We start from the raw sequence: 20,218 nt of genomic DNA on the forward strand, positions 1-20,218 counted from the left end.
GGCCAGGTCAGATCTGTGACCCGTGGCTAATTAAGCATCACCTTACACATTACCTACGATAGTCAACAAAATCTAAACATGACCTCCTGATGTGACCCCCCTCTTGCATAACCACCAACCTGCCTGTGAGCAGCATTTTCCCCCAGTCCTACTCTGTAACTCAAACCACCTAAACCAAAATCTTGGCCTAAAGCTCTTGTATAACCTTTAAACCGTAAACATCTAAAATGGCTCTCGTCCACCCTCAGGCTCTTGTTTTAAACTGGCATCATTTTGTCTCTTTCTCTTTTTATATCGCCTAACCAAACACAGTTTAATGGGCTGCTGCCGCTCAGGCACGGCTATTATAATAAGGATGATAATGATAGCTAAATGCATAAAACATTAATGTAGAAGAGAAACCGCAGCAGCAGCAGCAGCAGAGTGGAAATTGGGCAAACAGGCTAGAGGGGGTGAGTGAGGAGGTGTTGTGTGCGCTGAAATGATCAGTGGGTGTGTGTTTGTGCATGTTGAGGGCAGCCTGGTACTTTTCTCAGTGTTGTAATGTCTGTCCTGCCCAGTTGCAGACTGTGGTTTGGGGTTGAAAACTGTGCTGCCACCGGGACACTTCCTCCTACTCCTACTGAACGCCTGTCCCATACCTGCTTTAAGGGATTCAAGGTTTAAATACAACTGAATTAATGGTTAAGATTGTTTGTGCACCAGTATTTCAAGTGTTTGTCACGTGTAACTGTGTTTTGGATTGTTGTCAGCTTGGCAACTTTTAGCTGCCTGCAGGAACAGATATTATCAGCGCCGTCTGTCAATGACTCAGACGTGCAAGAGAAGCCTAGTAGGAAGACAGACACAGAGGCTCTACTGACTTCTGTATGTTTTCTGAATCAGATTCAGGTTTTTATTGTTGTTATTACATGGTATAGAGAACAAACAACATACACAACACAGTAATGACAAATTACTGACGCCTGGAACAAATTAAATGCAATAGAAAATACTGCCAGCCTGCAGCAGTAGCTGTAATAGTGGTGTAGTTTATCTACTTTAGACAATTAGTAGTACTGCAGTATATTACAAGCACAGCATGCTGCCTGCACAGAGAAAAAAAGCAAAAGAGAAACATACAGTTAAAACATTCAGATCCTCTGCCACTCACTACTGGTCCATCTTTCTCCCTCCACCTCTCACTTTCTATCTGCAGGGCAGACTGAGGGCTGAGGCTGGTGTTTAATCATCCAGGGCAGTGACAGCGCTTCTCACTAACGGTAGTGATGGAGGCAGTGATAAGAGACTGGGAGATAAATCTGCTTGAGTGGACTTATACTTGTTTTTCAACAAGGACCCATGTTAAACCTGTGCTTCCAAGCATCAGTCTGACTGTTGCAAGACTCAAACCTGATGACCTGTATCACACCCTAATCAGGTTATTTGCACAAAACAGTAGAACAGGGATCAATTGTATTTATAAATAACACTTTGTGCACAGGAAAAGTAGAAAAATGTTAAATAAAAATTATGATGATTGTGATAATGATGATATTTGTTCCTTTATTAGGGTTCAAGTGAGTGAAATGAAGTGCAGGGGACAGTCCTGATTTCAGTGAGAAGCTTCATGACTCTTGCTTATAGATTTATTAATGAGAAAATTGACATATGGAAAAAAAGAGAAATGAGAAAAAAAGGTCTCTTTCTGTTTAGATTGGAAAATCATTTGGTCTCTCTGGTTTTTGGTTTCGATTGTGTATTGAGCAGTAGAGTGAACAACTACATGCTGAAAGCACTAAATCATCTTGCTAATCCTTCATTGCTGTAACAAGATAAATGTTACTTAAGCTCAACTATGTGTGGACACTTGCAAGATGAGTCTTTTTCACGAAGCTATCTGGTCAAAGTGGTGCAAAGTAGAGTCAAGTGCCCAAGGGAGTAGTGAGCTTTAAGAGAAACCCAGGTGAAATCTGTGGGAGTCACAGTGTGAGTAGTAAAAATGAAGTGTGCATGTGTGGGCCAAGATGTTGCTAATCAAAATGCCAGACACATACTGTAGCTCTAACACAACCCCTTCTCTCTCTCTCTCTCTCTCTCTCTCTCTCTCTCTCTCTCTCTCTCTCTCTCTCTCTCTCTCTCTTCTCTCTCTCTCTCCTGTGCAGGACTACTTGGAGTCTATCAGTAACCAGTCTCGACTGGCCTTGAGCTCCGAGGATAAAGGTTCTCTGTTCGGCAACATCCAGGACATCTACCACTTTAACAGGTACAGCACAGACACAGAGCAGCACAGACTTCAGCTCGAGTCAGGCTGAAATCAAATGAGGACCTCAGGCTCGACATGGACCGCTGTGAGACCTGATGTACTTGAGACATAAGCCAAAGACATATGACATATTTGCCAAATATTGCACCAAGTCATTGTAATACTTCTTAAAAAGGGATGAATTATTTTACAACTAAATCCTTTTAGAGCTTATAAATTACAGGGGAAGTACCTCGTAAGTTTCTCTTTTATGACATGTCCCATTTAGGAGGAGGGACTTCAAACTTGATTTAGAATTACATGACACAAGTGTTATGAGACTCAACTTGGACTTGCCCCAGAGGGTCTAAAAACAGCTCTCACTCTGTTCAAATACACCGACAGACTCTTGTCTCTCTCCCAGGCTCAGCAAACAATGTCTTGCTAACAGTGAAACTGGGCTGAGGCACCTGTTGATTTCTTGGAAGGGTGTTGTTGTGGCAGTCAGGTGTGTGTTTGTGAGTGTGTGTAATCATTCCCTGTCTGCATATTTGTCTACTCCGGCACCGCTCTAAAGTGTGTGTGTGTGTGTGTGTGTGTGTGTGTGTGCTGTATCCAGACGAGGTGGCTAGTTGAGCATCAGCCATGGTGGTCTGCAGACACAGATGCGCACACTCTTGCTCACCACCTATTCATTTCTCAGCTGCTGCGTGCAGACAAACTGGCCAGTAAAAAGGAAGCATAAAAGCAGTTAAAAGCGGTCACAGTGACCTCATGCTTCAGCCATGAAACAATAACTTCAACAGTGGCCTTTTTTTCCCACTCACACATATACAGCTTTACACAGGAGCGCCCTGATTGAATTCATGGAAGTTTCTCATTTGTTCAGAACTGAGTGCCCTAAGACCTAATTTCTGTACCCACGGTGACTCTCACTCCTGCAATTCACTGCGATTGTTGTGAGAAATGAATGGTGGGAGAGAGGTTTATATTCATGTGTCTAGGGAAGAAGACAAGCAGAAAACATTTACTGTATGTTAAAGATGTAGAAATTCACCTGGTGCACATTTTCACATCAAGCGCTGATTTCTCTGATTTGATGTGTTTAATTCAGGGACCTTCTTCATGATCTTGAGAAGTGTAATGCCGACCCCGTGGCCATCGCAGAGTGCTTCGTATCCAAGGTAATCTGAATGTCCACCTCCTCCACCCTTGTTTTTCTCCACCTCTGTCAAGTACAATCAGTAGAATTTTACGGTACTTCACTTGAGTGTGTGCACATTTTACTTTATATTTCTACTTCACTACTTTCCGAGAGGAATTTTGTACTTTCTATGCCACTACATTTATGCAACAGCTGTAGTTTCTAGTTACTTTTCAGATTGAGATTTTACATAGAACATAGCATGATACGATTTTAGAGTTCAACACATTATTAAAGGTCCCCTTACAAAAAAAGCAGTGTCTGGTTGGGGCTTGTTTTCTTTACCAGCTATACAGTAAAAACACTGCTTAAATATTAATGCACTACCACAACTATTGTATAAGCTATTGTAATAACTCACAGGGGATACTTCACTGCAGAATGAGTGCTTTTCCTTAAGAAAAGTTTTGCTAATAACGTTTCTGTGCTCAAGTTGGATTTTGAATGCAGCATGCACTTTTGCTTGTTATGGAATATTTTTAAAGGTTCTGAGTACTTCTTCCATCACTGTCTCTCTGTCCACTTGTTGAAACCTGTCCAAACAGCTGGTTCAGACACACACCCATGCACTCACACACACACACACACACATCCACTCACAGATGCACTCAAAGGGCACAGAAAATGAAAAACAGGCGACGTGCTATTATGAGAGATAAGCTCCCAAAAATCAGATGCAGACTCTGCATGAAGTCACTTAAGTTCATTGAGGCTGGTAGCATTATTTTGATGGTTGGACTGTCAGTGTTAAATGCAAGAGGAGGCAAGGGAGGAAGGACGACTCCAGAGGTATTTTAAGGACCATCCAAATATGTAATCACCTTTTTTTACTGGAGGGGGATAATAGCAGTACTTCATCAAGAAAAGCTGGACTCAGCAACTCTGCTCAAAGTATCATCGGCCCCTCTGTGTGTGTGTGTGTGTGTGTGTGTGTGTGTGTGTGTGTGTGTGTGTGTGTGTGTTTTAGCTTTTACTCCACCTCCTCTCCTCATCCGTCTATGCCCCATAAAGCGATTGCACGATTATGTCCCATGATCGTGCGCTGCATTCCAGCACTTCCTCTAAAACACTTTACATTCCCTCCCTGCCCCTACTGCAATTACACCCAATACCACAGAGCAACTGTCTGACCATGTATTTAAAAAAAAAAAAAAAAAAAACTAGTTGGACTCGGCGTCACAGACTCCCTAAATACAGCAGCTGTTGTTGTGACAAACCAGTTTTATAGCAGCCCACAGCACCACTCTGCATAATTAACTGAGATCCATAAACAAACCAGGGGTGCTGACATCTTGTAAGTGACTGATTAGTGTTACAGTTAGGAAAAAAAATCTTAACAGAAAATGTCAGTCACATGGAAAAGAAGCCATTTGTTGTTACTGTGATCTCAGACAATCTCATACACTCATTACCTGACCCAAGCTGCAGAATGTCATGAGACTGGTAGTCATTCTGCAAATGTCTGGTATAACTATTTTTTACTGGAAGAAGTCATAATAAGCTCCAGACTTACTGCTCCAGGTCCTACCACACACACACACACACACACACACACACACACACACACACACACACACACACCTACACCTGTACAGTGCTTCACAGCGTCCCTTACCAAACATCCTCTTAACAGTTCCTTATATTCCTGTTGTGTCGCTATTCAAAGGTCTGATTTTTTTAGATTAGCAACATTAGCTTATGATGGCTCCAGATTTTTCAGTGTCTGCAGTTTGTGTGTGTGTGTGTGTGTGTGTGTGTGTGTGTGTGTGTGTGTGTGGCTTCTTGATTTCACATGCAGACTTCTGGTAAAAGGGTTGTAACCAGAATAGTAACCAGAGTGCTTTGTATTGCTGAAGGTTAGTCATTGTTGCTAAGACCCAGAAAACCACAAAACCTCTCTTTCACTATCTGCCATGAAACACACACACACACACACACACACACACACACACACACACTCCTAACTAATAGGTTTCTAGTCTGAGCAGCCAAGAATCACCACCAAGCACAGTGTTCGAAGAGGAGACGGATCTTGTTGTAAATCTCTGCCTCTCTCAGATAATTGGCCATCTATCCTCATGTTCCTCTCTGTTCGACTAAATTCTCTCTGTGCTATGTGTTGAGTAAGCCGTTACTAGGTTTTATAGGTTGCTACTTGCTGACTGAAGCAGAGAGAGCACAATTACATTTTTTTTTTTTTCACTCTTCGTGATCTATCAGGTTCAGTGCTTACCTGATGACTCACTGTGACCAGTCCGGTCTCGACGATTCAGTACAATAACAAAACCTGCTGCTTTATTACTTTGCCGTTGAAATAACTGTTGCAACTTGACCTTTTCTTGTTTCACTGTGTAGTGATTAGTGGCCACAGTTAAAAAAAAAAAAGAATCTTTCCATATATAATTTGTATTTTGATACTCTAGAGATGGATATTTTTGATTTTCATCATGTGTAGGAGTCAGCACACAGTTCAAAACTCTCACATGTAGCGTTTGGACACGATGATTATATGATTTAACACGACTTGTATATATTTCTAAAAGGGAAGTATATTATAGATATGAGCTATTTAAGGGTCTGCTGGTTTCCTGGTTTGGTTCAAAGAGTGCACACAGACGCGTGTGTGTCAGTGAGCACACACACTTAACACAAATTTGTCTTTCATAGAAGCAATAATGTATTTTGTGGTCTCGCACTCGCAGTGCAGTGGGATATTAGGAGTGTGTATTAGGAGTGTGTGTCGGTGTGTGTCATCAGAAAAATCGATGGTGGCACATCTGGTTGTGTTTAGGCCTGGTCTGTGGCGGCAGACTGCTGGAGACGAGGAGGAGAGCTCTGCTCTTCAATTTAGGACGGTTCCCACGGAGCACCTCAGGCAAACAGATCATGAGAGTTTGTCCGTGTGTGTGCATTTGCATGTCTGTGTGTGTGTGTTCTTATGTTCAGTACATTTTGGTGGGATGCATTGTTTGTGTTCGTGTAGATAGGTTGAATTGTTCTCTGCAGCTTGAATAGGAGTGTATATTTATCCACAGCAAGAAACATAACATTCACACACATCCAGTCAATGGGTACTGTAAGTTTACTATGAATCACATGTTGGCAAACGTGTGTTAACGTCCACATTCCTCTGTACGTGTGCGTGTGCATGTGTGTGTGTGTACATTATGAACCAGGACAGACTTCTGTCATCTGGCCTGTCTGTTTATGATGTCGCTTCCTGATAGCTGTCCACATCCTGCAACCCTCCGAGTGTTTATGGACACAAATAGAGTTCAATTAGATTTTCACGTTATGCAACGGAGAGGGGTTCATTTTGAGGCCTCCAAGAGAGCGAGATGTGAGGGAGGGATGAGGAGAAAAGCTCCCAAGAACCAGGAGGGATGACAGATTATAAAAGAGAGGAGAATTAGAAGAGTTTCTGTAAAAGATCGATGAGGAGAGGATGTGAAAAATGAAAAAGAAATCAGGAGAGAGGGTGGATGATGTAGAGATGGAGAGAAGAGAGAATTTTTGAGAGCAGTGAGAAAGAGCTTCATTCCAGCTTTGATAAGTCATGCTGTGTCTGATGTCTTTGATGTTCAGAGAGGCATGCAAGGTGGGAAAAGTCTCAATTAAAGGGGCGGCGATGAAGAACGAGGGGATATTTAATCCGGGCGCTCAGGGCTGTTGGGATCAACAGAAACTTAAAGGCCAGGGCGCAGGCTAATCATAAGCTACAGAGTTGACTCAATTAGTAGCAGTGAAGGCAGGAGAGAGGATCCCTTGTCTGTGGGCTCAGAGTGCGCAGAGCAGTAAACATGAAATAAGCAGCCAGTCATCAAAACTGCACCGAACCACTGCAGATACAGTATAACCAGTGATGAACAAGAAAAAAAGGTGGATAAATCTTGACCTTTAAAAGACCATACAACTTGTTTCGTATGTTTTAGCCCATTTCCTACAAGGCACATGTACTTTATAATTATAACTAGGTTCAAATCATGTTAGAATGAATTTATTAGCAGACCCTTAAAACTTGCTTTGGTTGTATAATCCAAGACTGCATTCAGTTTTGTCAAAGAGCCATTATTGTACAGAGTAGACTTTGAAATCACTCTTCAATTAAGCAACATAACAAAAACAGAAACAATGGTGTAACACTGACAGAAAATAATGTAGACCTCATGTTCTCTGTGACTATTGAGAGTCAGCTACATTTTTACATCATACTGAAGTTAATAGGAATGAACGGCTGGCTGAAATGGAAGGAAAAGTACATGCAACTGTCCAACGCTTTGTAGCATGCATTTGAAAATTATCAGCAAAAATAGAAAGTACATGATTTGTAGCTAAAACTTGTAAACACACTAGGACCTTTAATTAGTGTTGGTATAATTATGCAGAGCAAAACCCAAGAAAAGTCAAACAAATGCTGTCAGAGATGCATCTGTCATGCTTTGACATTCATCCCACAGGATGAATTGAAAAAAAAAAAATCTCCTTTAGCACCACTGTCCAGTCATTTTTTTATTTGTAGAGTACTGGGTTTTGACCAAATACCTGTAAAGCTAATGACTTCTCTGTTACTGTTACTGTTTCTGTACTTTGTATTTTGTGCTTTTTAGCAAATGTTAGCATGCTACCACGATAAACTAAGATGGTGAACATGGTAAACCTTATACATGCTGTTAGCATGTTAGCATTGTGAGCTTGTTCATGTTAGCATTGAGCTCAAAGCACGTCTGTGCCCAAATACAGTCTTACAGATCCACTAGCATGACTGCAAACCCTTGGTACAAGTTAAGAGTTGGTTAGCATACACCTGCAGATACCCACTAACACACACAAATGCCCGACAAACATAGTGACATATTTCTACATCTTGTATTTTTTCTTCTCCTGACTCTTCAGTTAGTCCTGTTTCCTGCTACGTGAACTAATTTGTCCCTGTTGTGTTTTTACAGAGTGAAGAATTCCACATTTACACCCAGTACTGCACCAACTATCCACGGTAAGACAGCAAAGTGTGTGTGTGTGTGTGTGTGTGTGTGTATTTACTGTCTGAGACAGCGCTTGTTCAGTACAACCGTCTACTGTACAAATCCCATCTTCTTGCTGTCATTGTTATTCCACCCTGATCTCACCTCCACATACCGTCTTCCCAGCGTCTCACATAGCTCCATTGTGCACATCGATCAATGCATTACCTTTTCTCCCTTCCCCCTGACAGACTGACACACTCTATAGAAGCCACCTCAGCAGGAGTCAAAGTGTCTACTGGCTGTTGTGCCTCAGGCTCTCTCTACCTCCCTCTCTCCCTCCTTCTTGCTCCAGTTTTTTCTTCCATCCTTTTATTCGCAGCGTATTGACAGAGTTACAGCTCACATGTTGACAGATGGGGTATTAGAGATGTCACCTTATCATACCTAATGCTGTTAATGTTTTATTCTGCTTTGTGTGAGTGTGGTCCTGTGGGACACCTGTACGGATAGCTTGGGAGGAATAATGTGGAGGGGTTTTGTGTCTGTGTGTCTATTGTGTGTGACTAAATAGGCTTAAACGTGAGGCTATTCTTCATGCCAAGATATACAGCACCTACAAAACACACCTTCTCCTCTGGCTACCATTTTTCTTCCACGGTGTATGATAAGAAAGGCACGTGGGGAAGAAACTATTTACTAGCTAATGATGGCTGAATGCTGAATGCTGATTGTGTGTGTGTGTTTGTGTGTGTGTAAAGGGGCTATTGTCAGCTGTTTGAGATAGACCTTCTCCCACATCCACACCACAGCTGGTGACCCCAATCAAGGTCACACACGACAGGCGCACACACATACACACATATGGGAGACACTTACACACTAACACACACACAGGCTGCAGATGTATCATGGTCATGCTGAGCTCTAAGGTCGGGTTTCCTCCAGAACAATGTGAGGCCTGTGTGGAGCTGCGCTGGAATTTAGACATGCAGACATGCACATGCATGCGCGCGCACACACACAAAGACACAGAAGAAAGAGACAAGTTTTGGGCAACTCACAACTGTCTTTCTCAGTCTTTTTCCGCCCTGCATGTGTATGCGCGCACTCACACACAGCCTCCATTTGTCAGTGAAAAAGGCTCTTTCTTCCTCAGTAGGTCAAAACCAGCTTCACTGAATTGTAAATTTGGTTCCTACAAGGTCATAAAGTTCTGCTGTTTTAGTAAGAATATGTTCCAAAAGCATTCATGACGCATCCGTCATGCAATTACAAAATGACATCTGAGGCTAAAATATTGCTCAGTGATCAGAGGTATCCAAATTAGTTATTCCAAGCAAACTGTAGAGTTAAATGTATTTTTACATGTGTGAAGGGTTTTGTCTGATTTAATGCACAACAATGGAACACAGGTCTTCACACTGAGCAATAATTAGTTGATTCTGCATGCATTTGAATTATGTTACATATGCAACTGCATACGTCTGATATTAGTTTCTTTATTTTTGGGCATACATTTAGCTGTATTGTTTTTAGCTAGGTGTACCTAATAAACTGGCAGCTGAGTGTGTTTAATTTTTATTATGCCATTTCTTGCAGTTTTAATATTCTGTCCATGGTTTAAAGCAATTTCTGTCCAACCAGGGTGAAATAGTTATTTTTTTTTTAAGAACATTCAATTAAAGTCTCATTTGTCATCCCTGTCAAATTACGGTTTACTACACGTCCCTGACATCTCATTCTCTACGTTTTGTCTCCACAGGTCGGTGGCTGTGCTAACAGAGTGCATGAGGAATAAGGCGTTGGCCAAGTTTTTCCGCGAGCGCCAGGAATCTCTGAGGCACTCCTTGCCCCTGGGCTCCTACCTGCTCAAGCCAGTGCAGAGGATCCTTAAGTACCACCTACTGCTGCACGTATGTCTGCCTGTCATGTCTCTCTCTCTCTCACTAAAAAACACGCTCTTACACAAAAAGCGATTACTCTTTACCCTCAGAAATGTTTTTATTTATGCCAATACAATGGGATGTATACTGGTAAATAAAAGCATTTTTGACTCGGCTTCCAGCTCAGCTCCATTGGAGAGGCCAAATGTTTAGACATATGGTGCTCAGTGTGTATGTTCCTTTCTGTGTGCTTGCAGTAGGGTGCATGCATGGTGGTTTTTATGTACAGAACATACACATTGGTGCACGCAAGTGTTGCTCATGAACATGAGCTACATGTGCAAGTGTTAACTCCCAGTGGTGTGTGTGTGTGTGTGTGTTGTCTGGTTGTACAGGAGATAGCCAACCACATGGAGAAGGACACAGAGACCTATGAGGTTGTGCAGGAAGCCATAGACACCATGCAGAGAGTGGCCTGGCACATCAACGACATGAAGAGGAAACACGAGCACGCTGTCAGGCTGCAGGTACAACAAGTACACATACTCACAAAATAAAAATGACGACTGATTATGAGTCCATTTATGACAGTCAATGGCATCCCGCTTTCTCTTGAATCCATTCAACATTGAGCGTGTGAGGGTATATACCACACACCTCTCATTATTCCCATAACTAAAACAGACACAGTAGTTTCTAGCTTTCGAAGGAGCCAGTTCTTTTATTGTTGTGCGCAACAGCTATGTGAACTCTGGGCTTAAATCAGCCAAGGCTCTGATCCTCTCCAAGTCTTACGCAAGTTGCTGCGTTTTCCACTGGACTAATGATGGCCTTGCATAAGGAGGACACATAAAAGAGAAGCTTGTTTCTTTTATCAGCTGGGAGCCAGAGTGGTCAGATGAATGCAGGAATGTGTGTAGAAGCGTTTATGCTCAGTGTCTGGAGAGTGGATTGGCTCAATAGAAATTTTCAGTATTTGTTGTTTTTGTTCTCTTCATTGTAATTTTTTGCTATACTTAACAACTTAACCTTTCTTTTTTTGTGTTTCATTTACCTTTTTGTTTTCACTGTCATAAGTCTCCCTCCATCCAGTAGTACAACACACATCCTCTATCCTCCTCCTTCACACTGTCTTTAAAAAAACACCTTTTAACACTTCTTTTAGATTTATTTATATATTTTTATTGTTTTAACAATTATCTCTTCATGTTTTTATGTTGTTTTGATTTCTCATATTGTAAAGCACTTTGTAATAATGTTTTAAATAGTGCTTTAAAAGTTTAGTTCATTACTACTAATCTTTTAATGCCTTTTTTCACTCTTTCACTCTTTTTCACTCATTTTCTACCTCTTCTTTCCATATTTCATTTTGTTTTTTTGCTACACCAGATCACTTTAGCTGTGCTGTAGGTCAAATGTTTATTTTTCTGATGCAGAATATTTAAAAAATCTCCCATTTTTGAATTGCCATTGCGCAATTGTTCGTCCTGTTTATGTCAAAATAAACTCACTCTTTGTATTTCTGTGCTCTCTGCAGGAAATCCAAAGCCAGCTGACCAATTGGAAAGGCCCTGATCTGATCGGCTATGGAGAGCTGGTTCTTGAAGGAACATTTCGCCTGCAGCGAGCCAAGAACGAGAGGACCCTTTTCCTGTTTGACAAGCTTCTGCTGATCACCAAGAAACGAGAAGAAACCTACACGTACAAGGCTCACATCCTGGTCAGTGATGGCACTAGAAGAGTCCCAAAGACACAATAAACATACAAACAGTTCTGTATTTTAACATGACTTCCTACCTGTCCGTTGCAGTGCTGCAACCTGATGCTGGTGGAAGTTATTCCAAAAGAGCCGCTGAGTTTCAGTGTGTTTCACTACAAGAATCCCAAACTGCAGCACACAGTCCAGGTAAGCAACATTGCATGAGAAAGTACACATCATAACAAAAGTCAAACCCTTTGTGAATATAATTGCACAGGTTTAAGCTGTAGCCACCAGCAGCATTGTGCAAGGAGTGTCAGTCAGAAAGTGTGACGATTATTTGCAGGTGTTTGATTGTTTTGTAGAGGCTCACCTCACTGAGTTGCCCAGACATGTCGAGCGTTTAGCAGCTAATAGTGGCCATTGTTGTTACCTAACTGCTGTGGACAAGCAATTGAAAAAGATAATGTGTGTGTGATGTAAGAAAGCCATGTTCCAAATTTTTATGGGCTCATCTAAAACCCCCCTTCAACTGTCACTTAAAGTGCATGTCTGATATTATCTTCCTCTGTGATATTTTGCGCTCTGCCCCCAGGCAAAATCACAGCAAGACAAGCGCATGTGGATCTTACACCTCAAGAGACTCATACTTGAAAACCACCCTGCCAAAATCCCTGCCAAGGTAAGAGCACCTCATCTACTGACAGCTCCCTCTGTGTTCACTGATGGCGTAAACACAGACTTTGAGTGGGATGTGTTTAAAATGTCACTCTGTGTCGCCTACTTCCTTTTTTTCCATCCTCTCCATCTTTTCTAACCCCTGCTTTTTCTCCCTAACTTTCATGTGTTCTGATTTCTTTCATGCATGTATTTTCATTCAAACACAATCACTTTTCTGTTTCTTTGTCTGCCTTTGGACATGTGCAAGTGGAAACTGAGGTTTTCTCTCCAATGGTGAAGGTCACTGAGAAAGTTCACTGTTATTACATAAAGGGACTGCTTGTTAGGTGTCAAACTTGAGCAGAACTGTTGAGTTAAGTCTGTGTTGTGGTGCCACCTAGTGTCAAACCTTGTGTTCATCCATAACCTAACCTGTTGAACGCATCCTCATTTTATTCTTAATTTCTAGGCCAAGCAAGCTATTCTGGAAATGGATGCAATGCGTAAGTGCCAGTTTACATTACATTTATTTTGGAAATTAGTCAAAAGTTTAATAATATTTAATGTATTTTAATCATGTTGCAACTTTTCTGTCATTTCTGCAGATCATCCTGGGTTTCATTACAGCCCTGATGGTGACAAGAAGGATTCGCCTCAAACCAAGGAGGGCCCAACACCTCGAAGAGGACGGAGGAAAGGTGAGAAATTTGCTGAATTTAAGAAATTACACACTTTCCATGGCTGAACTGTAAGAGTTCATCATAATGTATTTGTTTTTCTCCCCAGAACCTCTATCAAAATTACTGAAGAATGCCAAGCAGAATGCTGCAAATGCAGACGGTGAAAAGGTGAGTGATAATCGCAGATGATAGAGGAGCAGCAGCACGTACACTCACACACACAGAAATTATTTTATTACTTCATGTAACTGTTCTCCACTGCAGAGAACAAGTCTGGGTGCCACCCTGCTCTCTCCAGTGTCCCAGCTGGCTCTGGGCACAATTGGTCGCAGCCGCAGCCTCATCAACCAATCGCAGGAGTCCCTGGACCCCGGAGATCACTATGACCACAGCGACAGAGAGGAAGGAGAGGAGCCACATCAGCAGGATGCCGACGATGAGGATGACAGTGGTCTGGTGAGTTTAAATCTGCTCAAAGCCACAATATTCATCACATATACAAGTCAAGTCCTTCAAAAATGTTGTTAAACTCTGTATTCAGGGAGGTGGAAAGAGGCTGCGAGTCCCTGGAAAAAGTAGTAGGAAGAGGCTGAACCCTCAGGCGTCTGTTGATAGCATAGAGCAATGGAAAACCTTCAACATGAGCGCCTCAGACCTACAGGTATTAATAACACATACACCCTGTTATTTAATCTATTTCTATCTTGATGATTGTTGGCTGCCTCCACCACATGTAAAGCAACTTGCTTCTTCTGTCTCCCATTCAGAAAGCGAGAGAATCCCTGGTGAGGGAAGGTAGCCACCACCCGCCACTCCTCAGGACACCTCACGTGACAGAGGAACCTCCAGACTCCCCTATCCCCTCTGTAATAGTCACAGAAACAGACCACTCAGTGAGGAACATCTGGGCAGACCATCGGGCTCGCAGGGCTATGTTCCCCACCCGTCAGCGAACCATGCAGCCTGATGATGAGGAGGAGGACATCTACCAGATGTTTGTTCCCACAGAGCCCGGCGGACCAGAACCAGAGGTCCCCTCAGAGAGGTCAGAGGCCCCCTCGTCGCCCAGGACAGCCCGTCCCTGCAGCTGGCATGTTGAGCAGGTGCCCGCAGTGCAGATTGATCCCCCACCCAATGGGAGCAGAGTCCTGCGGAGGGCCAGCAGTGCAGGGGAGAAGGCTACAGAGGCTCGACAGAGCCCCGACAATGACCAGGCCGATCACAGCAACCTGGAGGTGATTCACACTGAGTCATCCAGCAATGACATATCTGGATCATCCTCAGCCGAGCAGCTGACGATAGATGATATTGAAAATGTGTATGACAACATCAGCTATGAGGACCTAAAGAGCATGGGCCTCATTAGGAGGGACCCGGAGGAAAGTCAGTCACGGAAGGAGACATCAATAAATGCAAAGGGTTCCCAGAGCCAGGCAGCAAGGGTACTAAATGAGGTTTCAGGGGTGGAAGAGCCTATGATTGAACCAGACAGTTCCTCTGAGAGCAACCGGTCCTCCACACAGGAGGTGAAGCAGTTTGGGACCTGTGAGCTCAAGATAGTGGAGGAGAACATCTACGATACCATCTGCTTCAGGGAACCACCATCAACAGAGCTTAAAGGAATGAATGAGGGCAATAAACTCAAACAAGAGAGGGACAGTCTGCTGGCCTCTGAACAAGACCTGACTGAAAGTCTAGGAGGGTTTGTATCTGAGGAAAGCCTCCACTTTGGAGAGGATGAAGGACCAGACATCTCCCATCCTGTTCTGGGTTCCTCTGAGCCAGATTACTCCTCCTCTTCTGCCTCTGAGACTTTCTCCCAGCGCTCGCAGAAAGGGGATAAGATGTCAGAGCAGGTGGATGAGATCTGGAACGACTTAGAAAACTACATCAAGAACAACGAAAAGAAAGCCGATCGACTTCCTGCTGCCTTCCCTGTCAGTGCCAGTGAGTCTAATAATAAGGCCCTGTCAATCAAAAACAGCCCTAAAAAGAGCCCCCCAGTAATTAGTCCCCAAGCAACCAGCCCCCCAACCAAGAGTCCCCCAGCACATCAGTCTAAACCCCCACCCATCATGTCCACACCATCATTCACCATTCCAGTCATCAACCTCCCTGATCCTCAAAATGAAGGCACCATGGAAGAAGAACACCACAGCCCTCCTCCCACTTCACAGACCCCTCCCGTGACCCCAGAACCCCTCCCAGGCACAGTGAAGAGCATCCGTAACAGACTGGCTCGCCTCAGCAGCGGCAGCTTCCGTCTGGAGGATGACGACCTGGTGGAGCTTCCCCAACGAAACCCCGCGCAGAGGGAGAATCCCCTCAAGGACCTTCATAGTTTGTTTCCAGGGGAGCTGGCAGGTCTGGACTCCCCCCTGGCCTCCTCCTCTCTCCTGCTGGGTGAGTCTGTGGACTTCCCCCTGGAGCTTATGGATAAAACAAAGAGCAGGGTGTTCCTGATGGCACGGCAGTACAGCCAGAAGATCAAGAAAGCCAACCAGCTGCTGCGCATGAGAAGCATGGACCCTGGAGACTCTTGTAGTCGGGCCAGAGCTGAGAAGAGGCAGAAAGACCTGGCAGCCATCTTAGAGGAGAAGAAACAAGGAGGCGCAGCCATAGGTAATTCAAAACATTTAGCATTTAGAATGATGATTTCTTACTCCAGTATTGTTGATAGTCACAACTATAGATGTATCGATCTAACCAACCCTAACCCTCTTTCCTTATAACAGTACCCAAAGTTAGGGCATCTGAATATTGGATTAAACACAAACTATAAATGTTGCTGTGTTCCCTCTCCAGGTGCAAGAATAGCAGAGTACTCCCAGCTCTATGACCAGGTAATGTTCAAGGATCCTCCTAGTCCTGCTGGTCAGACCTCTGCTACCCCACACCACACCCATCCAGGCCTGCCGTCCTCCCCATCCATGCCTGAAACCTCCCTGGAGGAGGACTGGCTCCACTCCACATACAGCAACGGAGAGCTGGCCAGCTTCATTTCCTCAGCCAACGAGGTGGGGGAGGCTCGAGCGTCTTCCACCCCGCAGCGCAGGCTAACTTCCGCCTGCTCCATCCCTTCCCTCAAGTCTTTCCCTCCCTCTCCGACCACCCCACCTACCCAGAGGTGGAGTTCGTGCATGTCGGCGCCAAGCGAGAAAGAGGAGCACGTGTACAGTTCCATTAAGAGACATCCGTCCTTTAACGCACCGTCTTTGCCCCCTTCGAAGTCGTCCCCATCCAGTCACTCTCAGTCGGTTGGCTCTCTGGGAAGCCAGCAGCAGGAGAAGAATGACCAGTCTGGACTCAAATGCAGATCCACTGTGGATCAATCCACAGACAGACTCCATGGCCCCAGTCTGGGCCGGGCTGGCCGGCAGAGCAGCCTCCCAGAGCGGTCTACCCAGGGACAGTCGGACCTCACCTTACATGACGGTCAGCAGGTGGTGGTCCTGAACCGGGCATCTGCGCTGAGCATACTCACCGCCACCCAGAACTACCTGGCCAACTTCAAGGACAATGGGGAAGATGATGACGACTATGTAGAGATCCGCTCCGAGGATGAGAGCGAACAGGAGCACGACAGGTTGGCACAGAAAAATGGCAGTTCAGTGGCTCTTTCCAATCAGAATCGGGGTCTCGTCCATTCCCAGAGTCTGCCGTGCACCCCGGTGCACTCCTGCGACCCACTTAGGTCCCTAGACCGTGAGCATTTGGAGAAATACCTGTGGAGCGAGCCACAGCAGAGCCAATCCAATATCGTCCAGTCTCTGAGGGAGAAGTTTCAGTGTCTGAGCTCCAGTAGCTTTGCCTGAAGCCACACGACAACTTAAAGCCAAATATATATATTAACACACAGCATATAGAGACATAAGGGACACTGCTGCTTTGCATCGAATGCCCCACACCATACAACATCATAGTCCACAAACAAAAATAAATACTACACCTTATTAAACGTAACACATCTCAACATAGATCAGAAGCAACTTCTTTGATTTCCTTTTTGTTTGTAACAACTTCTGTGAATACTTTCTGTTACAGGGCTTCAAAATAAAAGACATGATAGGTTACTATTAATGGTCAGAATGTCACATCAAAGCGTGCATGTGAGCTGCCTTAGCGCTTCAGGTTCAAACAGTCGTTTCATGTTTGTTTCAAAGAGTAGTGATCTGGGTGGGAAAGGTTAGCAAAAAGGTTCCCAGTTGCTTGTAAAGGCAGTCAGTGTGACTGAATGGGTTTTAAAAGGAATTCATACTGTTTTATTGCTTTACATGCCAGCCTTGTAGAGATAACCAGAATCACCTGAATTCATCCTGCGAGAAGGACTTGTGACAATAAACTGTTGTACAGATAAAGTAGTTCGGGATATCTGTTTCTGATTGTAAGAAACTGAATCTTGTCTGTACCCAACATCTCAAACTGAAGAACAAGCATCAAGAATCAGACGATTTTTGGCGGCTGTTAACTCCCTGTGTCAGGAGTACCTCTTTAATCTTGAGGTCTTTCTTTTAATTCACTCTTAAGGTTATTTTAACTGCATTTTCGACACTAACTAAATCTGTGTAGGAGAGGTGAACCACAGTGATGGCTAGTGTTTTTAATTGTGCTTTACACTATCAAACAGTTCTGAGCAAACAGCTTTTACAAATTTGCGGTTCAAATTTGCAATTGTCACATTTGCTACTCAGGCTAGTTTGTCACTTTTAACAGCTTTTTAGCAATAATTGTAACAAAAAGGATGCAACTTGTAAAGAAAAAATGCTGGCTATTACAAGATCCAGTAGGTTAAGTATAACTAGACTTAGACCAGTAAGTCTATTTGAACTTCTTTCATTTCAGTCTACCTACCACCTTTGTCATCAATAGGGTATTGTGCTTTAAAATCAAGAGAGGATGCTGATATTTTAGATAATCTATAAGAAACTGTAGGACTTTTATTTATTTTGAATCTGTGAGTAAATCAGAGATGTTTTTACGTCTAATCGTCTGGGGGCATCCATCGTGTAAATCGAGTGAAATGTGCATCTCAACAAGTGGATGATGTTTTTATTTTTAAATCATATTAAGTTTAACCTTTGTTTTCAAGAGGGACCACGAAGGAGAGCATTAAGGAGAGATAGTTAAAAAACTACAGTACTGTATTTGGTGTTTTTTTTTTTTTTTTGTTTGTTTGTTTTTCAAAATTCAAATGGATAGTCAACCGTTTGTTTACTTTGTTTACGTTATGGGACACTCCCAGCTGTCACACTACTGATACTACATCCACTCTCACAGAAAGACCGGTTCATACAACACAATTGTTTTTTCTCCCCTTGAAGCGTACCCAGTATTTACCACACACCTGTTAAAACAGTGTAATTTCTTTAAAAAGATCACTAAATGTGTCCTATTTATTTGAAACAAGAGTCATCCCTGCCCATTATCACTATTACTTCAAGCCACAGACAGGTTGTAAATGAAAGTAAAATATATTTATTAAAAGATGGTTTTATTCTCATTTAAGGGCACTCACAAAATTTGAATCAGATACTGTGAATATTTTCAGAAATGGCATTTCTTTTTTTTTTTTTTTTTTATCAGGCACTGCTTAATTACAAGTTCCAAATCACTAAAACACGTGAAAAGTTGAGAAGCACAATATCATGGCTTACTGTTCATATCAGGAAATGTGCATCAAACACGAGTTAGGAATATGAAGTATGTTTTGTTTTTGCTCTTTTTGTTGTTGTTTTTGTTTTTGTACATTTGTTATCCTCTGTTTCACTGGTGGGGATTGTCAGTCTTCATTGACTCTTTTTTGCACTTTTCTGTCTTTTTTACGTTTTATTTGTAAACACTTTGTAAAGATGTACATTTTAGGAAACTTATTCTTGTATGCCATAGGTATGCTTTATAATGCTTTAATGTTTAAGTTAAGTGTACTGTATTTTTTTAACTGCCTAGTTGTCATTGCTCAACAAAACAATGTATTGGAGGTAATAAATTCAGATTAAACTCGTCTTTGTGTTTCTGTGGTTATCGCTGAATAAAAATGTCATCACAGGTGAATTTAGTACAGAGCAGCAGCCGATGACCTTTCATCAGTATGACCTGTTCGTTGATTACCCTTTCGAGAAGAACTGAGACATCCAGTATAAACACAGAAGCCTGAACATATGATGCAATTCATAATTTTATTAGAAAACATCGTAGATGAGAACATGCTCAGTGGTTTATAAAAAATAATTCTTAATTCATTGTATAGCCTTTAGATGTCTTTGTTTTTGACACGAGATGAGAATATCAGTTTCTATTCTTTTGAGAAATATAATATAGATAACATCACACTCCTATGAGGTTTCAGCATAACAATTGGTAACTAACTGGTTATGCCAGGCCAATTTACTTTTTGAGACCAATGTCAGTTATTTAAATTTGAGAGTTTAAATTTGAAGAACTATGACCACACTTTTACCTCAAACACATCTTTGGTATTTCTAAACCGAAATCTCTTGAGAAGAAGTGGCTGAGGAAGTATCTAGAGTAAATCTAAAGTATTAATGCCACACTATAAAAAGATTCCATTACAAGTCCTGTATTGAAAATGCTATTTAAGTAGAGTTATCATTAGATCATTATTACTCATTACTCAAGCAGCCAATTTTAACATTTCTATATAGAATAGTTTTATGCAAATAATGATAATTTTCATTATGGTTTAATCTGCTCATGATTGTCTTAATTAATGGGGTAATTGCTTGGTGTGTAAAACTTCAGATAATGATGAGAATTACCAACACAATTACCAACAGCCAAAATGACACTGTTACACAGTACAGTTACTGTAATTTAAGACATGAAAAAGCAGCAAATTGTCACGAGTGAGAAGCTCGAACCATGAAAGGTTTGGCATGCCGAATTA

The 20,218-nt window shown here is 42.6% G+C and overlaps 1 protein-coding gene across 3 annotated transcripts in view; it reads left to right on the plus strand.

Moving 5' to 3' along the window:
• Window positions 1–19,315, plus strand: part of LOC108883116 (pleckstrin homology domain-containing family G member 1) — a 59,318-nt gene extending 40,003 nt beyond the window's left edge. For all 3 annotated transcript variants that reach the window (XM_018676012.2, XM_018676011.2, XM_018676010.2), the window contains exons 3-17: window positions 2,145–2,245; window positions 3,339–3,408; window positions 8,375–8,421; window positions 10,155–10,305; window positions 10,671–10,802; window positions 11,813–11,995; window positions 12,086–12,181; window positions 12,570–12,656; window positions 13,104–13,137; window positions 13,240–13,332; window positions 13,421–13,482; window positions 13,579–13,770; window positions 13,856–13,975; window positions 14,082–15,936; window positions 16,120–19,315. In XM_018676012.2, the coding sequence (XP_018531528.1) occupies window positions 2,145–2,245; window positions 3,339–3,408; window positions 8,375–8,421; window positions 10,155–10,305; window positions 10,671–10,802; window positions 11,813–11,995; window positions 12,086–12,181; window positions 12,570–12,656; window positions 13,104–13,137; window positions 13,240–13,332; window positions 13,421–13,482; window positions 13,579–13,770; window positions 13,856–13,975; window positions 14,082–15,936; window positions 16,120–17,129 (4,233 nt within the window). In that variant the 3' untranslated portion in view covers window positions 17,130–19,315. The remainder of the gene's footprint in view (window positions 1–2,144; window positions 2,246–3,338; window positions 3,409–8,374; window positions 8,422–10,154; window positions 10,306–10,670; window positions 10,803–11,812; window positions 11,996–12,085; window positions 12,182–12,569; window positions 12,657–13,103; window positions 13,138–13,239; window positions 13,333–13,420; window positions 13,483–13,578; window positions 13,771–13,855; window positions 13,976–14,081; window positions 15,937–16,119) is intronic.
• Window positions 19,316–20,218: the final 903 nt, after the last annotated feature.

This window comes from Lates calcarifer, linkage group LG7_1 (assembly GCF_001640805.2).
Source record: "Lates calcarifer isolate ASB-BC8 linkage group LG7_1, TLL_Latcal_v3, whole genome shotgun sequence".
Lineage (NCBI taxonomy): Eukaryota > Metazoa > Chordata > Actinopteri > Centropomidae > Lates > Lates calcarifer.